The 18,876-nt window shown below is 37.6% G+C and overlaps 1 protein-coding gene across 4 annotated transcripts in view; it reads right to left on the bottom strand.

Moving 5' to 3' along the window:
* sema5a (sema domain, seven thrombospondin repeats (type 1 and type 1-like), transmembrane domain (TM) and short cytoplasmic domain, (semaphorin) 5A) overlaps positions 1-18,876 on the bottom strand; it is a 145,129-nt gene that overhangs the window by 50,964 nt on the left and 75,289 nt on the right. For all 4 annotated transcript variants that reach the window (XR_009425594.1, XM_059524531.1, XM_059524529.1 and 1 more), the window contains exons 6-14: positions 16,864-16,962; positions 13,696-13,909; positions 11,911-12,196; positions 11,381-11,516; positions 8,932-9,136; positions 5,720-5,927; positions 2,787-2,904; positions 777-958; positions 291-434 (exon numbers count right to left, since the gene is read on the bottom strand). Coding sequence is in view for 3 of the 4 variants with exons in the window: in XM_059524531.1 (XP_059380514.1) it covers positions 291-434; positions 777-958; positions 2,787-2,904; positions 5,720-5,927; positions 8,932-9,136; positions 11,381-11,516; positions 11,911-12,196; positions 13,696-13,909; positions 16,864-16,962 (1,592 nt within the window). In the remaining variant the exon portion in view is untranslated. The remainder of the gene's footprint in view (positions 1-290; positions 435-776; positions 959-2,786; positions 2,905-5,719; positions 5,928-8,931; positions 9,137-11,380; positions 11,517-11,910; positions 12,197-13,695; positions 13,910-16,863; positions 16,963-18,876) is intronic.

The following is an 18,876-nucleotide window of genomic DNA, read 5'->3' as shown; positions in this document are numbered from 1 at the left end:
ATTCAAGCATTTGGTTTGTGTGCTTCCAGTTATTTACTAACAAGCTTTCTAGAGATGAACATTGCATAATAGTTCATAATAGTAATAAAAAAAGCTATAAAACGAGCTGCGTTTACATATTCATTACCATCAACTGCCATGCAATCACAGCAGAAATCACACATGCAGCAGGTGAGAATGAAAGCAACAAACAAAAGAATCATCATGCCTTTTCAAACATGCATGTGTCCCCTTAGATTTTGAGAGTAAAAAAAAAAGCATATATAATAAGCCATCATGCTTTTCTTTACCTCTCTTCACGATTCTGGCCCACACAAACGCGTCCCCCATGGCGAGGAGTGGGGTTGCTGCAGGAACGCTGTCGGACCTGGAAACCGATCCCGCAGCTGGTGCTGCAAGGAGCCCATGCCGTCCATGGCGTCCATGCCCCGTTTCTGAGAATGGATATGTTACGGCAGTAATCACTAATCAAACGCTGGCACAGCTGGCTGGTATAATCTAACCTTCGGTTTATTCACTGAGGATCTTAGTTAAGACTGTTCAAAGCCTGTTTACAATAGAAACAACATAATTGTATGAAATGATTTATTCTTGAGTTCAGAGTCAAACAACAACTTTTGTTTAAGAAAAATTGCTGTTTTGTGGCATGGTAATGACTAAAACAGGAAATGAAATACAAAAAATACAAAATACAAAAATGTTACTTACAGAAAAAATCTTTTTGTGCTTTAGTCTTTGTGCTACAGTATATACGCATTTGTGAGATGTTTGCATACCTGGAGCAGTTTGCCACCTCAACAAAGATTCCTTGGCATGGCTGCCCTCCACACTGAGGGCTCGGGCTGTCACACGCTCGAGTGCGACACTGGCATGAACCAAAACTGCCGCCATCACTATGACTGCAAGCTTTCCATCCTGACCAGGCTCCAAAATGACCATCCACAGTCACATTCCTCACCTACACACATACATAACCACACACAACAGAAAGAAAGCACATAAATAGTAAATGGGCACCGAAACAAGTAAACAAAATATGAATGCAAATGAATTATTACTGCAGATAAGGTCACGTTTGCCAGTTATTGATGAATCCCAACCAAAATATAGCTTTCAGCATATGAGATTTGTGAAAATAGCAGGCCTCCTCTTTGGAAAATGAACACGCTTTACAATGAGCAAATATTTTCATATGAGGCATTATATGAGAATGCAGTAATGAATAGCTAATGTAATTTTGTTATTGCTCTCTGGTTATTAACATCTGAGGTATCAGATACAGGACAACATATTTTGTGAACAAAGGGAGAAGGTAATGTTGTCTAGCGCATAAAACACGATGAGTTCTGTGGAAAAGATTGTCAATGCATTATGAATGGAAAATAATAAATGGACCTCTGTGTGGAGAGAAATTGTTTGTGCTCTTTGTGTACCGAACGCATAAGAGAATCACATTTCCAGTGTGGTGAAAAAGTTAAAACAAACCTCATTTTCAAAAGCCTCGCTTTTCCTTTAAATATAGATGCGGTTTCTGCCAATTTTAAGGCAGGGATGATACAGTAAGTTAACGGTTTTTTTTCCAGAGAAAACAAATTTGGTTCTTTGTTTACTTCCATACCGTGTCAGCCTCCAGAAGGGCTTTGTGAATGAAGTGTGTCTCCATCTAGCCTTACTGTGCTCTGCTGCTGAAGTCATTTTAGATCTGTCACTCAACCTCAGACACCTGGACACAATCTTACCCTGCAGATGTATAGGCAGGATACAAATCTGCATCTTCCACAAAAGCAGCAAAGCTAACCATGTCTGGGGCACATTTTTGATTGTTGATTCCAACAACAAAGGACATGTGGACCTCAAAATGTGTGACCAATATGTGTAAACAACATGTGTGAAACTAAATCAATAGAAATCTTGCATTCTAGTGACTGAGACCCAAGCCTCCCACACTTTTACACTTCCTTGTTTGTGTTCAACACTTCCATGCTGCTTTCTTCAGGCAGTGTGGGAGGCAACGTGCTATTACACAAAATGTAATTTATCAGCTACAGCTACAAGCTACAAGGTCCTTTACCTTAAGACCCCGTGAGACTGCCACAATGCCTGATATACTGTAGTTTATAGTATCTTTGTGTCCACAGATATATGTGTGTGTGTGTGTGTGGATTGTGCTTTCAGAGCTGTGGTATCTCACAGAACACTGCATGTAACCTTTAGAACATGAAACCTTGTGAAGAGCAAGTGTCTAAATATTTTCAGAGCCACTATACAGGGGAGGGACATGATGGATTGGACAAAGGATTCTGGGAGTGATCTACAGGCTGGGAGGCCTCAGGCAGGGGCACATGTCAGCACAAAGGAGTGTGGGAATATGAAGCCATGTTACCAGAGAATGCCATTCAACAGAAAGATATTCTGCTGCGCTTTGTTTCTTTGCACACAAGCTCTATTTACTATGAACCTTATATTCACTTTTTGAGTACAGAAAAAGGAAAAGTTTGTTTTGCTGGAGCAGCAGCAATACATCAGATCTGCACTGTCTCAGCACTGTCTGTCCATCACCTGCAATGTTTCCTCAACATTGTTATAAAACACTTCTAAGAGTGTCTGCTGTTATGAGAAAAAAAGTTGATCCTGCAAGTTACGGTTGAAGCGGGCGCATTTGTCCCTGTTCTTCACTGACAGACTGGATCAGCATCAAGAGTCTTCATATGAAAAAAACTAAAAAACATTTGGCTTTGAGGGCTGAGACACGGCGTGAATGATTGAAGTGCATTCTGGATACTCACAGGACACCGTGTGATGCTCTGCTCCCATTGGCTCATGCTCACGCTTTCTTCCAGGGTGGTGCATTTCTTGAGCACCAGATCCCAGCCGCAGTACGGATCCCTGGCCCCCACACAGGCACTGAGAGAGAGAGAGAAAGAACAGATGCTCATCATGAAATGAAAGTTTATGGCAACATTAATCAACAGCGAGAAGACAAAAGAAGAACAGAAATGAAGAGGTCATGTAACAAAGAAATCCAATTTTCCTTTATGAAAGCACACTCTCCACAAGTTTTACAACTGACAAATTCCTTCCCTGTCCAAAAACATCATATATCGACACTTAACCGCAAATACGGCTTATGAAATTCTTTCTGACATCAGAAACCTGAAACATGAACAAATAGGACAGATCGCATTGTTCATAAACAAGAGCAGAAGTAAAATAATAATAAATATTATGCATTAAAAAAATTAGAATATTAAATAGTGAAAGTCCACTAAACACACTGTTCTAGGCTGTATGCAGCACCTACAGCTCTGCACATCCTTTTGAAGAAGGCCATGAGCAAGCATAGCAAGAGTAAATGAGAAGCTTTTGTACATTCAGAAAAAGCGTTTACACAGAAGTCTTAAGGGTATACCCTTCTAAGAGTCAAAGAAGGGTTAAAAATCCTCATGCAAATTCAGTTCTGACACTAAATAGAACAAAGTTGAATAACTTCATCAGTGTACCTCTGGGAAATAAATGGAATGGTAAAAACATATAATATGAGCCCTTTAAAAAGTTAAACACCTTAAAGAACACACATGCTTCTTATTATAAATATTGCTCGCTTTGGCATAACTTCATCTGGCAGTATTTCCCTCGAGTGCTGGTAATAACTTTCATCAGAAATAGAGAACAGCCCAAACTGATTGAGGACTATCACAGCAGTCATCAGCACGGATGGAAAGATGAAGCCAAGCGTTCAGTGCTGTGAAGTTTATAGTACAGTGACACAGCAATGGGACTATCAGCAGTGTAAAGCAGGCACTTTAAAACAGTCCTGTTATGGCATGTGGCTGTTTATTCAATAAAAATTTGCATTAGTTTCCCTTTTTGCTGTCGGAAAGTATAGAGGTGTGAGTAATTGACCTCTCCAAATCTTTAACCGCTTAAGAGGATAGAAAAAGCTCATCAGGCAAAACGCAGCTCATATTCACATAACTCAGCGCTTTTCATTGGAATGCAAATGGAGAGAGATGATGAACAGGCTGCCATCTACTCTTATGAGCAGAGATTAGAGAAGTGCTCTTGATATGAAGGCCTGGAGGCACAATGTCAAACATGATGATTGTTCTTTGTTGCCCTCTGGCAGATGATCTTTGTGAAATTACGTTTATTCTTGTGCAGCGAAAAAAAAAGGTTGCAGGCATGTATGCGCTCATAAGATTAGTAGTATCATTTATCTTGCCAGGAATCAAAACTTTGGTATTATTAAAAGCAATCATGAAATGACACTTGCATTTAACTTGTCACATAAAACATTAAAATTTGCAAGGAAAACTAATGGGTAACACTTAACAATAATGTTCTGTTTGTCAACTTTAGTTAATGCATTAGGTATTATGAACTTACAATGAACAATACTTTCACTTTTACTATATATACCAACATATTTCAGCAAGTAAATACAATAAATTAACATGAATTAAGAACAGAACGTAATTAATAATTAAAAGATAGGTGTAACAAAATACAAACTTCACAATCTCGGGAAGAAGGAGGTGGCAACCGGCGGACATTCAAATGAAGATAATTTAAATAATAAAATAAACACGCGACAGCCCCTCGCAGACGACTGCCACGCACAAACAAAACAAAACACCAAATAAAGCCCAGGCCTGGTCCTCTCTCGTCCTTCACTCTCGTCGCTCCTCTTTTATATCCTTCCGATCTCCTCCGTGGGACGCGAGACCGGCGAGTGGAGCAAGTGTTGCTCATTTCCCGATCACTTCACCAGCCTCGCTCAGTTCCCACGGCTCTCGGCCCGCCCCACTCGTCACAATAGGGTGACAATTCAGTGGGACCAATTCCCTAATCCTACCCGCTACCTAAACTTGACAACTATCTTACTATTGATAAACATCAAATTAGGAGTTTATTGAGGAAAAAGTCATAGTTAATGGTTTGTTAATAGCAAGAATTGGAACTTAGAATAAAGTTTGACCAAAAATAGTATAAAACATGAACCTAAATTAATAAATGCTGTAAAATGATCCACTGTTAACAAGGTTAACACATTAAGTCTAATTGAAGAGTGACAAAAAAAAAAAAAAAAAAATTCAGTGTTGTAAAAAAGCTACAAAATATAGCCTTTGATTTGATTTTACTCTTTAAGGGTTAATCAGACTATGAAAAATAGGATTAATTGTTATATGTTAATACCCTCCCCCCACGGCCACAAAGCCTTTGTACACAAAAAGTTATTATATTTTGATGAAAGGGTTGACAGGTTGTAGGATGTTTCAAGCTCCAAAAAGGACAAAAAATAAACAAAACACTAAAGTATCCATATAATATGTTCATTATAGACCTTAATCAGGTTAGAAACCATATTAAATAGAGCTTAGAGTGTTTACAATGGAGCGAATTTTGTAAAGGTCATTATAATTTTCACAACTGATGTATTTTGAGAAATACATTTCATCAGCTAAACAATCGGCATGTTGTTAAACAACAGTACAATCCATTGAACGCACTGTACTTCTATCCCTCACAGCCTCATTTTCATAACTGTCAAATTTGCCACTTACAAGATCTATTCTAAGGCATCTAGAAACAACAACTTTTGTGTTCAGTTTTTGACATGAGGGTGAATAAATGATGACATTTTCATTTTTGGGAAGTAGGTATGAATTTCTACCTTGAGATGTTGTACATTTATCTGCTGAGAAGCAGCAGTACTCACTCTCTAGACTTGTGGAAGTTGCAGCGCATCAGGGGGATTTTGATGACCTGGTCTCTGACTCCCACAAATAGCTCACTGCGGCTGTGAAGTATGAGCAGGCTGCGGATTGGCTGCCTCTTCTTTGGGGGGAAAAGCTCAATCTCATCCAGCAAACAGCTGCCCGTGGTCTGGTTCAGTGGAGAGAGCACCTTCTTAATAGTGCCATAATCTAGAAAGCAGAAAGAGAAATTTGAAAACAAGTGTCTAAGATAATAGAGAGAAGGTAAGAGACGGGGGGAAAAGAGTTAGGAAGCAGTTTAGGTGATCAAGTGGGGCATCTCTGATAACCTGGTGAGATTGAAAGGAAATGATGTCAGAGAAGCAGCAGTGGAGAATGACCTCAGATCTCTTCTATCACATGAAAATTCTATATAGTGCTAGTCTGCCATCTGGGCTGTCAACTTAAATATGGATGTGCTATTTGGATCAGAAAGGGCAAAGAGGGCGGACTGACTACTCTCCAGAGAAGATTCATTATCTTTTCCAAAAGGTGGCTTTTGTGCAGTTGAAAGGAGGGCAGAATTATCGGCTGAATCACCTTTCGCAGGTTATACATCCCTCTATGGAGCATGTGGTCTGTGAGTCCATGGAGGACATTCATTGATCTCATAATGTCACAAAGAGTGAACTGGATTGGTTTGATAAGCTATTTAATATCTATCTTATCCTTGCAGTAGTTGCCGTTATTCTTTTGTTCGCTCTAAAGCGGCCTGTCAGATGTTTTATAGGAGCCATACAACATGTGGGGCAATGAACTTTTAGATACTACAAGAGCCACTGATTAGGTCCCTGCTCTTGTCAAAACAGGCTTCAGTGCTCTATTTCATTCCATTCGACTGTGAAATTCCAGCTACGTTCCTCACACTTCAAGCTATTATTGTCTGGCATGAATTGAATCAAGGCTAACTTTATAAACATGGCGTATAAAGGACTGTTTGCCATAGCAAAGGACTTATCTTATAGCGCCTCGCAAATATTTGAATCTTGAGTGCACGTCATTATCATGGAATACATAATCAGCGACTGCAATGTTGAGCATTAAATGATTAATTCATCATTTACTCATCCTCATGTTGTTCCAAATGCATATGAAAAAGATTTTAAAAAAGCCAGTTTTCCATACAGTACATTTTTCAAAAAAGACGCAAAAGCGCTATATAGAAGCACAATATTTTGACATATGTGAGGTTTGTGTGAGGATCAGACCAGTGTTAGCAATGTTAAAACTATTACAAATTGTATCCACTAATTAAAATCAAAGCTTTAATAAACTAAGATACTAATATAAGATGGAAACAGAAACTGGAAATACTGCCTTGGCAACTAATATCCGAAATGAACAAATAACAATACTAAGTCAACAGACTTAAATAAAAGAATAAAAGATATTACTATTATTGTCTGAAAATATTTACGTCGAACGTTTGTGTTTTTAGGAGAGAAGTAGAGATCTTTCTTTCAAGCTTTTTTTAAGTTCTAGAAGATTTGGAATACAGAGAATGGACATCTTTTAAGACCGGAAGCCATTTGTGAACATTAAAATTCTCCTTTTTCTGTGCCACAAAGAAATAAAGTAATACAGAACTTTTTTTTTTTGCCGAACAATAAATTTTATTCTTTTTTTGCTATTCCATTCCTTTATTCCCTCACTGTCAGACTAGACAGACATTGTGAATGCTCTTAAATCAGCATGAGGCTCTGACTTCCTGATAATCGAAAACAGTGTATTACAGAAATAAAACCATAGTCACGCTACTGGCCCAATTAGCAAACAGCTTTTAAACCCTGACTGTCCTGTGTGTTTATGTTGTACAATTTAACAAGTGTCTCCTTCCCTTTAACAAGTGTTTATTTTACACAGTTCCTTAACAATAAGTGTTCCTGTAATTTAATTACTGTTGACAGGTAACTAGATGTTCAGTGTTTTTCAGCAGTGCACAGGCCAGAACAGACAGACTTGGAGATTTCCAGTGCTCTGGTGTGCATCTGGATAGCAAATGACAGCTTACAGTAAATTCTTTCCCCTATGTAAGCACATGCTGCCTTTGATGTTTTATCGTTGCTATGTGTCTAATGCCTTTATTCAGCCTGGTGACCAACTGTTGCTTGCTTCAAAGACCAATGATTCAAGTGGACCACCAATTACTAGAGTCAGTTTTCCCCTGTGCCTCCCTTATGGCAATGCAGAAGTCTTCACTCGACAAAGTTCTGATGGTAAAAGTAACATTCTAATAAGCTGTGGGTTTAATGAGAAGTCGGCCACCTGGGATTCTCTGACTACTTTCATATTACAGGCTTTAATGTTCATTTCAGACTTTTTTTTCTCAGAACTGTTTATTTATTTATTTTCTTGTTTAAGTTCTTGTTTTGTTAGTGACCCATATCTGTCTTCAGTGTGAATCGACTGACAGACTTATATATGTGTGTGTGTGTGGGTGGCTACTTACATTACTGTTCAAAAGTTTGAGGTCATTAAAATTCTGCTTTTGAAAGGCTCCCCAAGGGTGCATTTATTTGATTAAAAAACTAAAATATTATTACCATTTAAAATAACTGGTTTCTATTTTAATTTATTTAAAATTTAATTTATTCTTGTGATACAAATCAGAATTTTCAGTTTTATTACTCCAGGCTTCGGTGTCATATGATTCTTTAGAAATCTTTCTAGGCTGATTTGGTGCTCAAAAAAAAATGTTCATCATCAATGTTGAAAATAGTTATGCCTCTTAATATTTCTGTAGAAACTGTGATCCCTTTATTTTAGAATTCTTTGATCAGTGAAAAGTTCAAAATAATATGATTTACTTGAAATAGATATATTGTAATTTAATGCATCCTTGCTGAATAACTATATTCATACCTAAAACTTGTCAATTGTGACTTTATTTCTTATTTTACAAATGAAATTTTCTATTTTTGATGGAATCGGAAGAAATGAGCTTTTATACTAATAAGATCACTCACTATAAGCATCTGGCACAACTAATGGACTGCATTTGCAATTCTGCAGAAAGTAGTGTGCTATTAGTGTGCATCTTATGCTGCAACTCCATTAACCTTCATCAGTACGTATATCTAATGCAGTGCTTATTTTAGACTATATTAAATGTGCATAAATGTTAACGCTATGTACAGACGTCTTTTTTCTATGTAAAGGTAATGTGGTACTATACCTGTTGCTAGATAAATGATGTGATAGAGCATGTCTTTGCCCTGCACTACATCCACAGCCACATGGGAGAAGCGCACATTGTCCTCCATGAAGTATGGCACAGGAACGACGGGCTGCACCACCTCGTGCATCAGAATGAACTTCTGGGCGTCCTGCAAATTCCTCTCCGTTAAGTTCACATAGGAGCCGTAATCTATAGTGCCACACTGAGAAAGAACAAGAGAGATACAAACAGAGAGATGCCGATAAGAAAAAAACAAAAAGGATTTACGGTTGCAACGAATTGCAAAAAAAGTAACTAAAAGCTGTTGGTCTGAAAAACCCATTTGCTGTATAAAATCATCATAATTTCTTCTATAGAAAAGCATTTACTGTAGAAATCTGGATAGCAGTTGTTTCCCTAAATTAATGTTTACCTCCCTGAATAAGATTTTATATGGAGAAACAAATTAGCTGGCCTCACAAAACCTGCACTCTCTCGGATCACATATAATCAACATCAATCAGCTGGAGATCAACTCAGACATAATTCTTCTCAAATGGGGTGCATGTTGGTTTTCAAGAACAAAATATACAGCAAGCCATTTTCCATCAATGCTGGAAGCCATATATTTGAAGCTCGTAAATCTGGCCTCAACAACATGGACAAATGCTTGATGAAGATGTCACAGCAAGCTAGATAAAGTAGGGCTACTGTACATCATGAATCCTTGTGGTTCAAAGAGAAAAAGAATGAAGTCAAAGACTTTCATGTGGACTTCGGAAACTTAATTATCAGGTCACAGAGATCGGCTTCAATAAGCCAGAAGAGAAAGTCTGATTCAGCTGATCCAAAAAAGAAGTCCATGCTGATCAGACAGTTTTGAAAGGTTTTAGATATGGTAGTCAAGTCATTTTAATGGGGTCATTACCAGGCCTGCATAGAATCTGCTCCCAATGCCAACAGAAATCACTGAAGATTTTCAAAGAATCTGAACACGTCATTCAGAGCATCTGGCCCTTGTGTATTTCTTATTAGAGGTGAAATGTATTCCAACTGGTTTTCAACACTATTTACTATGTTTAAAAATACATTATGGAGAATTTCACCAAAATTCAACTTAGAAAATGTAAATAAAAGTCCATCTGGACCTGAACATGGATCTCAAATCACATTAAAATACATTTTAAAATACAAATTAACAGCAATTCAGACACAGATACATTCCTTCATTCTGACCCCGAGTTAGATTTCGGAAGAAAGTCTTAAAACGATGCACTGCAGAGTCAGTCATTGTGAAGTGGCTGGCAATACTCCACAGGAGATGAATACTGGTTTTATTAGCTCTTATTGTCCAGCCAAAAATGTTATAAGCTGGCAATTTTATTAATAAATTCACGAGCATTACAAAGACATGGAAATGGAGGAGAATTAACAACCATCAGAGAGGCTTGAGGAACCGTGACCTGATCTGTCTCCCCTCAGATTTCATCGAAAATATCAGACAGAGGTGTTTGTGGGTTTTGGATAATTGGACAGTACTCAGAAAAATAAAAACTCACCTCACATATTCTTTTTTTTCTGGAGAATAATCAGGCAAACACATGAGGCAATAAAACCTAAAACATCAGTCACCATCTCATTTTAATTGGGCACACATTGGTGGTACAGTAGTTGAGGTGAGAAAGTCAATTATTATTTTTTTGGTTGTTTACTGCTGGAGTGCTGCCAACAGAAAGAGACCTGGCACTTTTCACATATACCCTATTATTTGGCATTAGAGCAGCAAAGATAAAAATCCCACATTTATTAATGTTACTAACCTAGAATGAAATGTAGGAAGTCCCACTTCAATGGTAGTTAAAAAATTTAAATAATCATTTTGACATAATCTGTTAAATACAAATTTCATTAATTTAGAAACTATAGTAAAAATATTTATATTACAAACTAATCTGAATTACTTCCTGCAGCATTGTGGAAAAAGACGATTTGTAAATATTAAAAACGTTGAAAAATGTTGTGCTGCTTAGTATTTCTGTAGAAACTGTGACACCTTTTCTAGGATTTGTTGATTGCAAAGTTCTATCTTTTGGAACATTATAATTGTCTTTACTGTCACTTTGATATTTTTTTTTATCAAATTTGCAACCCTGTTACTCATTATATGATTAAGTTTTCTACTGAATAGAAAAATCATATAATTATGTTTAGTATTAAACAAAAACAAAAAACATTTAAACAACAAATGCTGTTGCAGGGTCTCATCAAATAATGGAAAATAAAACTCAGAACGACTTCTTGAATGGATGACGATTCTCAGAAGGTTAAGCACCTCCTTTCACTGACCATTTGAGAGGTTCAGGCCCTATTCTGTACCCTATTTGTGGAAAGTGCCACTTAACTTTTCAAGTAGATAGAGCGAATGCATACTGTCCGTAAAAGTGACTGTCATTTTCTGGGTGCTTACCTGAAAGTCTGGGTTGGGATTGGGGTAGGGCAGCCAAGCGGAGCGTGAGTTCTCCTGGTACTTGAAAGGCCCACTGAACACTTGGGTAATAGCGCTCAGATTGAATGCGCACACTGCTGATGCGGCAATGCTGTTGCTGAGAACAGAGTCAGAAGCAGGCAGTCAGCACACACAAACACACATACACACACACTTATATGCAACACTTTTTCACTGACAATCATTTAAGCACAGTGGAACACAATGTGAAAAATGGATCTGTCCATGGCTGACTGTGATACAGATCACACACTACCAGAGAGATAACAGCAGATAAGCAAATAAAAAAGGCAAATGTATGGTGTTAAATTGATAGTGTCCTCACAAAAAAATCTATGGAATTAGTAGGCTTTTGGTGAGATTGCAGACCACAAAATTGACATTCTGCAGGAAATAATGTGTCATAAGTTGACTTTTGTGCTTTGAAACCCCGGAACATAACAGTGGATATCTTAAAACTGTGTGTTGTGATTAAAAGGTGCTTTACTCACACATTAGTAGTGAAAATCCCATAGAGAAGCTCGAGCTCCGGCAGGAAAAAGGTTCCTTGCAGTTCGTTGTAGTTGAATGGAATCTCACCCGGCCGTGAGCAATTAAGCCTGGCCTTCATAAAGGTGGTCCAGGTGTCCTCCAGCAGAAAACGGCCCCCGATGTCATTCTTGCAGACGCGGGCGGTGCGAGAGAACACCGTCCGGCCGCAGTCGTGCTCCACGGCGTTCTCACGGAAGAAGAAGTAGGTGAAGTTGCTGATGTCGTAGGAGGAAACGAAGTTGGGCTCTAAGTTTGACAGAAACAGGGGACAGATGACAGTGATTAATAATGGATTGCACATGGAGCAGAACCACTAGCCCATCGAGATGCATTTATTAATCTTATGCTTAGGTAATGGACGAACTCATTTGTCATGGGAGAAGAGAAAGGTTACAATGAGAAACGATCAAAGTGAGCTAACTTGTTTAATTATCGTTCTCCATTCAAAACAGATGAATGCACGAGCCTCTAAAAAGGCAAAAAGAGCAACAATCAAGGCCAGCTCCGTAAGATTCAAAGTGAGGAGGTGGATGTGATTGACAGCAAATTCATTTTCTTTTGTGGTGAGGAGCTTTGCACATTTGCACAACATGGAGGAAAAATCAATTGGAAAAAGTTAATGCCATGTAAATGTAAATCAGTTCTTCTCGGTCAAGATTTTCTGATGACAATTTTTAAACCCATCAGCTCAGGCAAATTTTTTTAGCTTAGATGTTGATGTTTAGGTTTGGAGAAAAGATTAAGGTCTACAGTAAAAGGGATACTTCGTGCAAAAAGTATGTTTTATTTTTTTTTTTACCAGGAAAATGGTGACTAAAACTGTTGGTTACCATCGATCTTCAAATTATCTTTTGTGTTCCTCAGAAGAAATAAGTTATTCAGGATTGGAATCACATGATTGTGATTAAATGATGACAGAATTTTCATTTTTGTGTGAACTGTTCCTTTAAGATGGTCAATTCAAATCCAGCAAATACAAGCCAAATGGACACAACAGGTGACTAAAATTACTAAAACTGTATTCATTATTTGCAGTGTTGTTCAATGTTTTTATGGATCATGTTGGCGCATGCTAATTTGTCTACCTCCTATGATATGACTGATGTTGTAATAAAACACGGTCAAACTTGACCAGACACTCACTATTTGAACTCCACAACAAATGATCCGGAAAAGCTTACTCATCTATCTGAAAGGATAATGAGTACATTAATTTTACTTTTCCAAATATGCACATTTACTTAAGTTACACTTGCATTAAATTTTGTTCTTGCAGATGTTTGAAACTTTATGCAGCCTATTTTTGTGTTGTGAACCATCAGTTAAGAACAACTGAAGAGCTCTTCAAAACAGATGTGCTACTTAAACATACATATCACCCCCACCCCCCAACATGTCATCATTAACACCTCCTTTTTATGTTCAGAACCTCAAATATGGAACACAAAAGCCAATGTAAGGCAGAATGTTACAGACTGACAGACATCAGTCATTTTTTTCATACAATAAAAGTGAACAGTGCTGGAGGCTGTCATTCTGCCTAATGTCTTTATTTGTGTTACAGAAAGAAATTCAGTTGTGGAATGACATGGAGGTGAGTAAATTATGACAGAAATTCAATTTTTAGGTGAACTACACTTTTAAAAACAACTTGTGCAACATTTTCCAAAGACTAATTAGTCACTTGATTGCTATTAATGACTTAATTAATCTCTTAATTGAATTCAATATATTTGATACAATACCATTGAGCCATTTGGAGTTGTATTGAGCAGTACGCAGAGGTGGAAGTCCTCCCAGGCTTCTGTAGATTGCCGGGTCCCTGCCGGAAAAGTCCATGGCTGTGGCGGCATACAGCTCCCCGCTGGAAGTGATGAGGGCAGTGGAATTATGCAGAGGGTTATAGGGGCACCGTGCCATCCCACTGATTTGATCATGGACCTCGGTCAGGTTAGTCAGCTGTGCAGAGAAACAGAGATTGAATTCAGACACCCTGGAATTCTTATACCTGAATGGCTAGTATATATCTTAGTAAATACAATCTGAATCCAAATCATGGAATAAATAATTTTGGACGCATTATTGTTTGTTTTGAGTCTGGACAGAGAAATACGTCCAAACACTTCCACGGACAGAAATCTCTAAGATGTTCTAATTCTGTTTATGCAAGGCGCTGATGTGGCTGTTCACTGTTCGAATTATTTATTACTGTGGAAACACTCTGCCTACTTCCAGCCATGTTGGGTGCTATTTTGTTAGACGGCAAAAATGTTTATCTCATTACTTGGTTGTCACGCCTAGTGGTGGCTGCAATAGCTAAAAGCTAATCGTTCGCAACACACCCGTTCTGTCCTTATGTGCAGTATGGCAAAGCCTTGATTCTTGCTTAGTGTGACATTTAGCCAGCAATGGGAAGCTACCATGACAGGGAGGTAATTTACATTTGTATATAATAAGCACAAGGGATATGCCACCAAAGAAAGCGAGTATGACTTTTCGTGCTGGTCCAAGTTTCTTTATCGGATTTCTGTTCCTTCACACAGGCGAACGGAGACATCCAGCAAATTCTCCATCTGAACTACTAGAGAAGCTTTTAGTGAACCATATCGGTTTAAAGCAGTGGTCCTCAACCAGGCTCAACCCTGGCAAACGTCCAAGAGGGCCTTAAAATGACATAAAATCAGACCAAACAAGCATTGAAACAAGCTAAAACAACTAAAAATCAAGATATTTCTTCATTATGCCCTTAACAACTCTTTTTTTTTTTGTCTTTCAAAAAACAGGATTGACACTTCTTGTAAAACCTGGATATATGAGGAAGCCTCATTATAAAAGTCTGATTTGTGGACATAGAAAAGTCTAATATGTATATCGTCCGAGCTCTAAAATATGTATATATGCCAGGTTCTAAAATATTTTATTGGGTATAAAATTGTGAGTAAATCCTTATCCAGTAAACCACGTACAAACTGGAAAAAACATGGGAATTTATTGTGGACAAAATGGGGCACTGAAGTCAAAAAGGTTAAGAACCACTGATGTAAAGGACTGCTTCCGTTATCACTGCCAAAAATTATTTCCTTCCTCAGTATTTATTTATTTTTTCTAGTAGAAACATCTAAACATTCCTTACATTTACAGTGAAAAAACAAACAATGAAATACATTTATTGAGAGACAAAATGACCTAAGCCTTGTTTAAAATTTAAACTAGGAAAATTAAAAGATTTTGAGCATTAAAAAAGAAAACACACACACACACACACACACACACACATTCAACTGTGGGGATTTTTTTGCAGTACTCACAAGGGAGAGGATTTGAAGAGCTGTTAGTGCTGTTTCCTTTGAGAGCACAGTCAGACCCTGATCATCATATTTAAAAATGTGATTAAAATTGGCATCAAAAACACATTTGAAAAATCCCGTTAAAGTTTCTGTTTTAATGACGCTCCTACCTTCCATATTCATGTGGTATCTGGTACCAGAAAAAATGACAAGTGAATGGTTTTCGAATTGAACAATACATCTCAAGCAGCAGTAAATGTATCTATGCAGCTTGAAATGTCATGCCTTCACTGACTAGCTTATTTTTATACCAGGAAATTTGACATACTGCATTGTACTCAACCCTATCGGTCCGTCCCGAAGGCGGATTAGATCCTGTGTGGCCTCTCCTGAATGCTTTTATCTTACATGCAGCTGACGGCCACAACACTTGCCCTGTGTAATCAATGTAAAGAGGGATTATCCTTGATGTTGGCTTGAAGAAAACCTCCGCGAATGGCTGGAAGTGTCTCGGCTTCCTTCAGGACCTGGAGCCATTTAGCTGGCAATAAAGTCAGGCGAATTTGCATGATTGGCAAGGCGAAGCAGTCTTTTGAAGCGTCAGTGCCAGGGAGATACTTCTCCCTGAGCCAACGCCTGAACGGATGTGCCTTTTCTTGGGTGTGAAGAAAGATGAAAGGCGTTTATTGATGGAACACCTTCTGACAAATAGCACTCGGAAGCCTTCGCAGATATGGACACGCTACCCATAATGCACATTAATGGAGAGGGTTGAAAGATGCCTCTTCAGGAGACTGGCAGCTGTGTTTGAGCAGCACTACAACCTCGATAGCCGATTGTTTAAAGATGAGGCTTTACTGGCGGCGTTACAAGGACACAACAGAGAATTTTCGCTCGTGCCTTCCTGGCTGCGCTAAGTCCTTTCCTGCTGGCACGAGGTACTTATAATGGTAAATCCCTGGGTGATTTAGCTTTGAGTCAATAAATAGCCGAGGAAATGATTGCCATCGTATGCGAATCGACTGTCATCATCATTATCAGGTTTGAGGAAAGGATAGAAGAGTAATCCAGTCATTCAAATTCAGAGATTCGAGCACAAGAGACTTACATGCTTGAATGAAAACTAGGAGATGTGAGGGGGAATAATGGGGGATGTCAGTAAATGTGCTTGCTGGAGATGCTTATCTTTCAATCAGCTACATTGAGTGGCATTTATTGCGATAGGTGGCAACTATGCTGCAACCCAAGCGTTGGAATAATTCGTCAAAGATAAAGTGCAAACACTCGCACAACACCTGCATAACAAGTGTGAACTTTCCACAAAGGACAAGAGACTTAGAGATACTACAAAATCCCATTTTATTTGAAAAACAGGCCTTGGTTGTTATTGTTGTTTTTTTGTCTCGATCTCAAAAAAGCTTCTTTTGAGGTGAAGCACGAACAAAAGTTTATTGAAATAAACCACAGGCTTTGGTTGAAATACCACATGCTATGCTACACAACCCACACAGTGATGAAAATGTCAAAGGAGGTCAATGTGGGAGAGGAAACTTGGGACAAAGCAAGCATAACATCAGGTCAGGAAGCCAGTGCATTATATTAAGTGCATTGATGCGTTTACGTTACCGTGCGGTTGGTGCAAATTGGAGTGAATGCATTCGTCCCGCATGTAAACAGCCTGTCGCCGTTGACAAGTAGAACACGGATGTAATTCTGGCACTCCTCCTGTGTAAAGACATATGGGAAAATGTGTAAGCACTATCAAAAGTGTTGACTATTAGCATTACAAATGCAACATTGAGCCAACTCAGAAAAATGTGTGTTGGCAAAATCATAACACACTATGAATAGAAAACCCTGCCTTTTTGTTAAAGGGGTATAGACTTTTCACAATGATACTTTTTGTGCACAAAGAAAACAAAAATATCAACTTAATTTAAAAATATCTTCTCTTCCGTGTCAATCTTCGAAGCGCATTCAGGACAGTTCCCATTTTCATCAAAAATATCTTAATTTGTGTAACGAAGATGAGAGAAGGTTTTATGAGTTTGGAAAGACATGAGGGTGAGTAAAAAATGATATAATTTTTGGATGAACTAACCCTTTTAAAGCTAATTCTAAAGTTTGTTTATTATAAAATATTCATTTACAGAACCAGCCTGAAAAATGGAAAATTAAAAAAAAAAAAAAAAAAAAAAACAACAACAACATATATATATATATATATATATATATAAATAAAACAGTTATATTAAAAAGAAATATGTATACTTTTATTATATATTACATTTATACAATATATATTTTTTAACAGTTATTTAAACCTGTTGTCAGATATCTTTGCTGATTGAACAATATGATCAGTAACGTCCATTTAGAAAATGTATGTACTGTATGGTGAATTTTCATATAATGATCAAACAAAATCTTGAAAGGCCTTTTAATCCATTAGCATTGACAGTTTTCCCCAAGTGTAGAAATCATAATCGTAATTGAAATCATAGTCATATTCATCAGTATGAAAATTCACCCTACATTAATTAATTAGTTTTAATTATGCTCTACAAATAAAGTGACACTGACAATACAGAACAAAATATTTATCAATACTTCTTTTTCATTGCAACTTTAAGCCAAATTTATAAGACCATTATTGTTTGATTTGAATGGCTTTTAACAAGAAATCTTTCAAAATGAAATTTTTGTAAGCTTAGTTACATTTGTCTTCCAATCAGATTGTCTGCTATATTAGACCAGCTGCAGCACTTCTTGAACCGTAATGCTTCAGTTTGGTTTGTTTTTACAAGGCTTTTTGAGAATTAGTAAATCATTCTTGTCTGAAGTACTTGAAACCCTGTCACCCCATCTCGCTCTCTGTTGATTTAAAGGTGTTCCAAGGCAGTGATTGAGGGGGTCAACTTTATTTGCTCATCAGAATGGCTGTTAACCTGTGAAGTCGTTCATTTCCCTGCACTAAAAGGAGTCCTGAAAAAAAGGATGATTTACATTTACTAATGCAATTTTGCTAGGGGGCAGTGCTTTGCTGTATGCGTAAATAAACGGAGATTTAATATACCTACCACATCACAATGTGACATGTTTATGGAAACCTCTGACAGATGGCTACACTCCATAGTGTAATATAGTGGCTGCTATGCACTGTTTGCATTACAAACAATACTAAGTCGACAGAACACCATTCACTCCATTAAACACTTTCCTTTGTTCTTGAAACAACAGACTCACAAAAACCAGATGCAGTGGTTAAAAGAGACAATTATTCATGTAATTCAATTAAAGATAATGTTTTGTAAAGTAGTAAAGCCAAAAAAGAAAAACAAAGAAAAAACGTTTTCAAATTGCTTTGTGATGTGTAAAACAACCAAAAAGTCTTAAAAGGAATAGTTCACTTGATTATGTCCTCATGTTGTTCCATTCGTAGGACTTTTTTTATTTATTTGGAACACAAATTTTTTTAACATTTTTTTTGAAGAATTGTACTGGTCCTTCTTTTGAGGACCAAGGCTTTCAAGCTTCATAAAGTATCATAAAATTGGTCCATACAAATTGCATGCTACATTTCAAATCGTCTAAAGCATTGGTCTCAAACTCAATTCCTGGAGGGCCACAGCTCTGCAC

Source organism: Carassius carassius, chromosome 35, assembly GCF_963082965.1.
Source record: "Carassius carassius chromosome 35, fCarCar2.1, whole genome shotgun sequence".
NCBI classification, from domain to species: Eukaryota; Metazoa; Chordata; class Actinopteri; order Cypriniformes; family Cyprinidae; genus Carassius; species Carassius carassius.
Note: the sequence above shows the minus strand (reverse complement) of the source record. Positions and strands in the feature narration are given on the sequence as shown.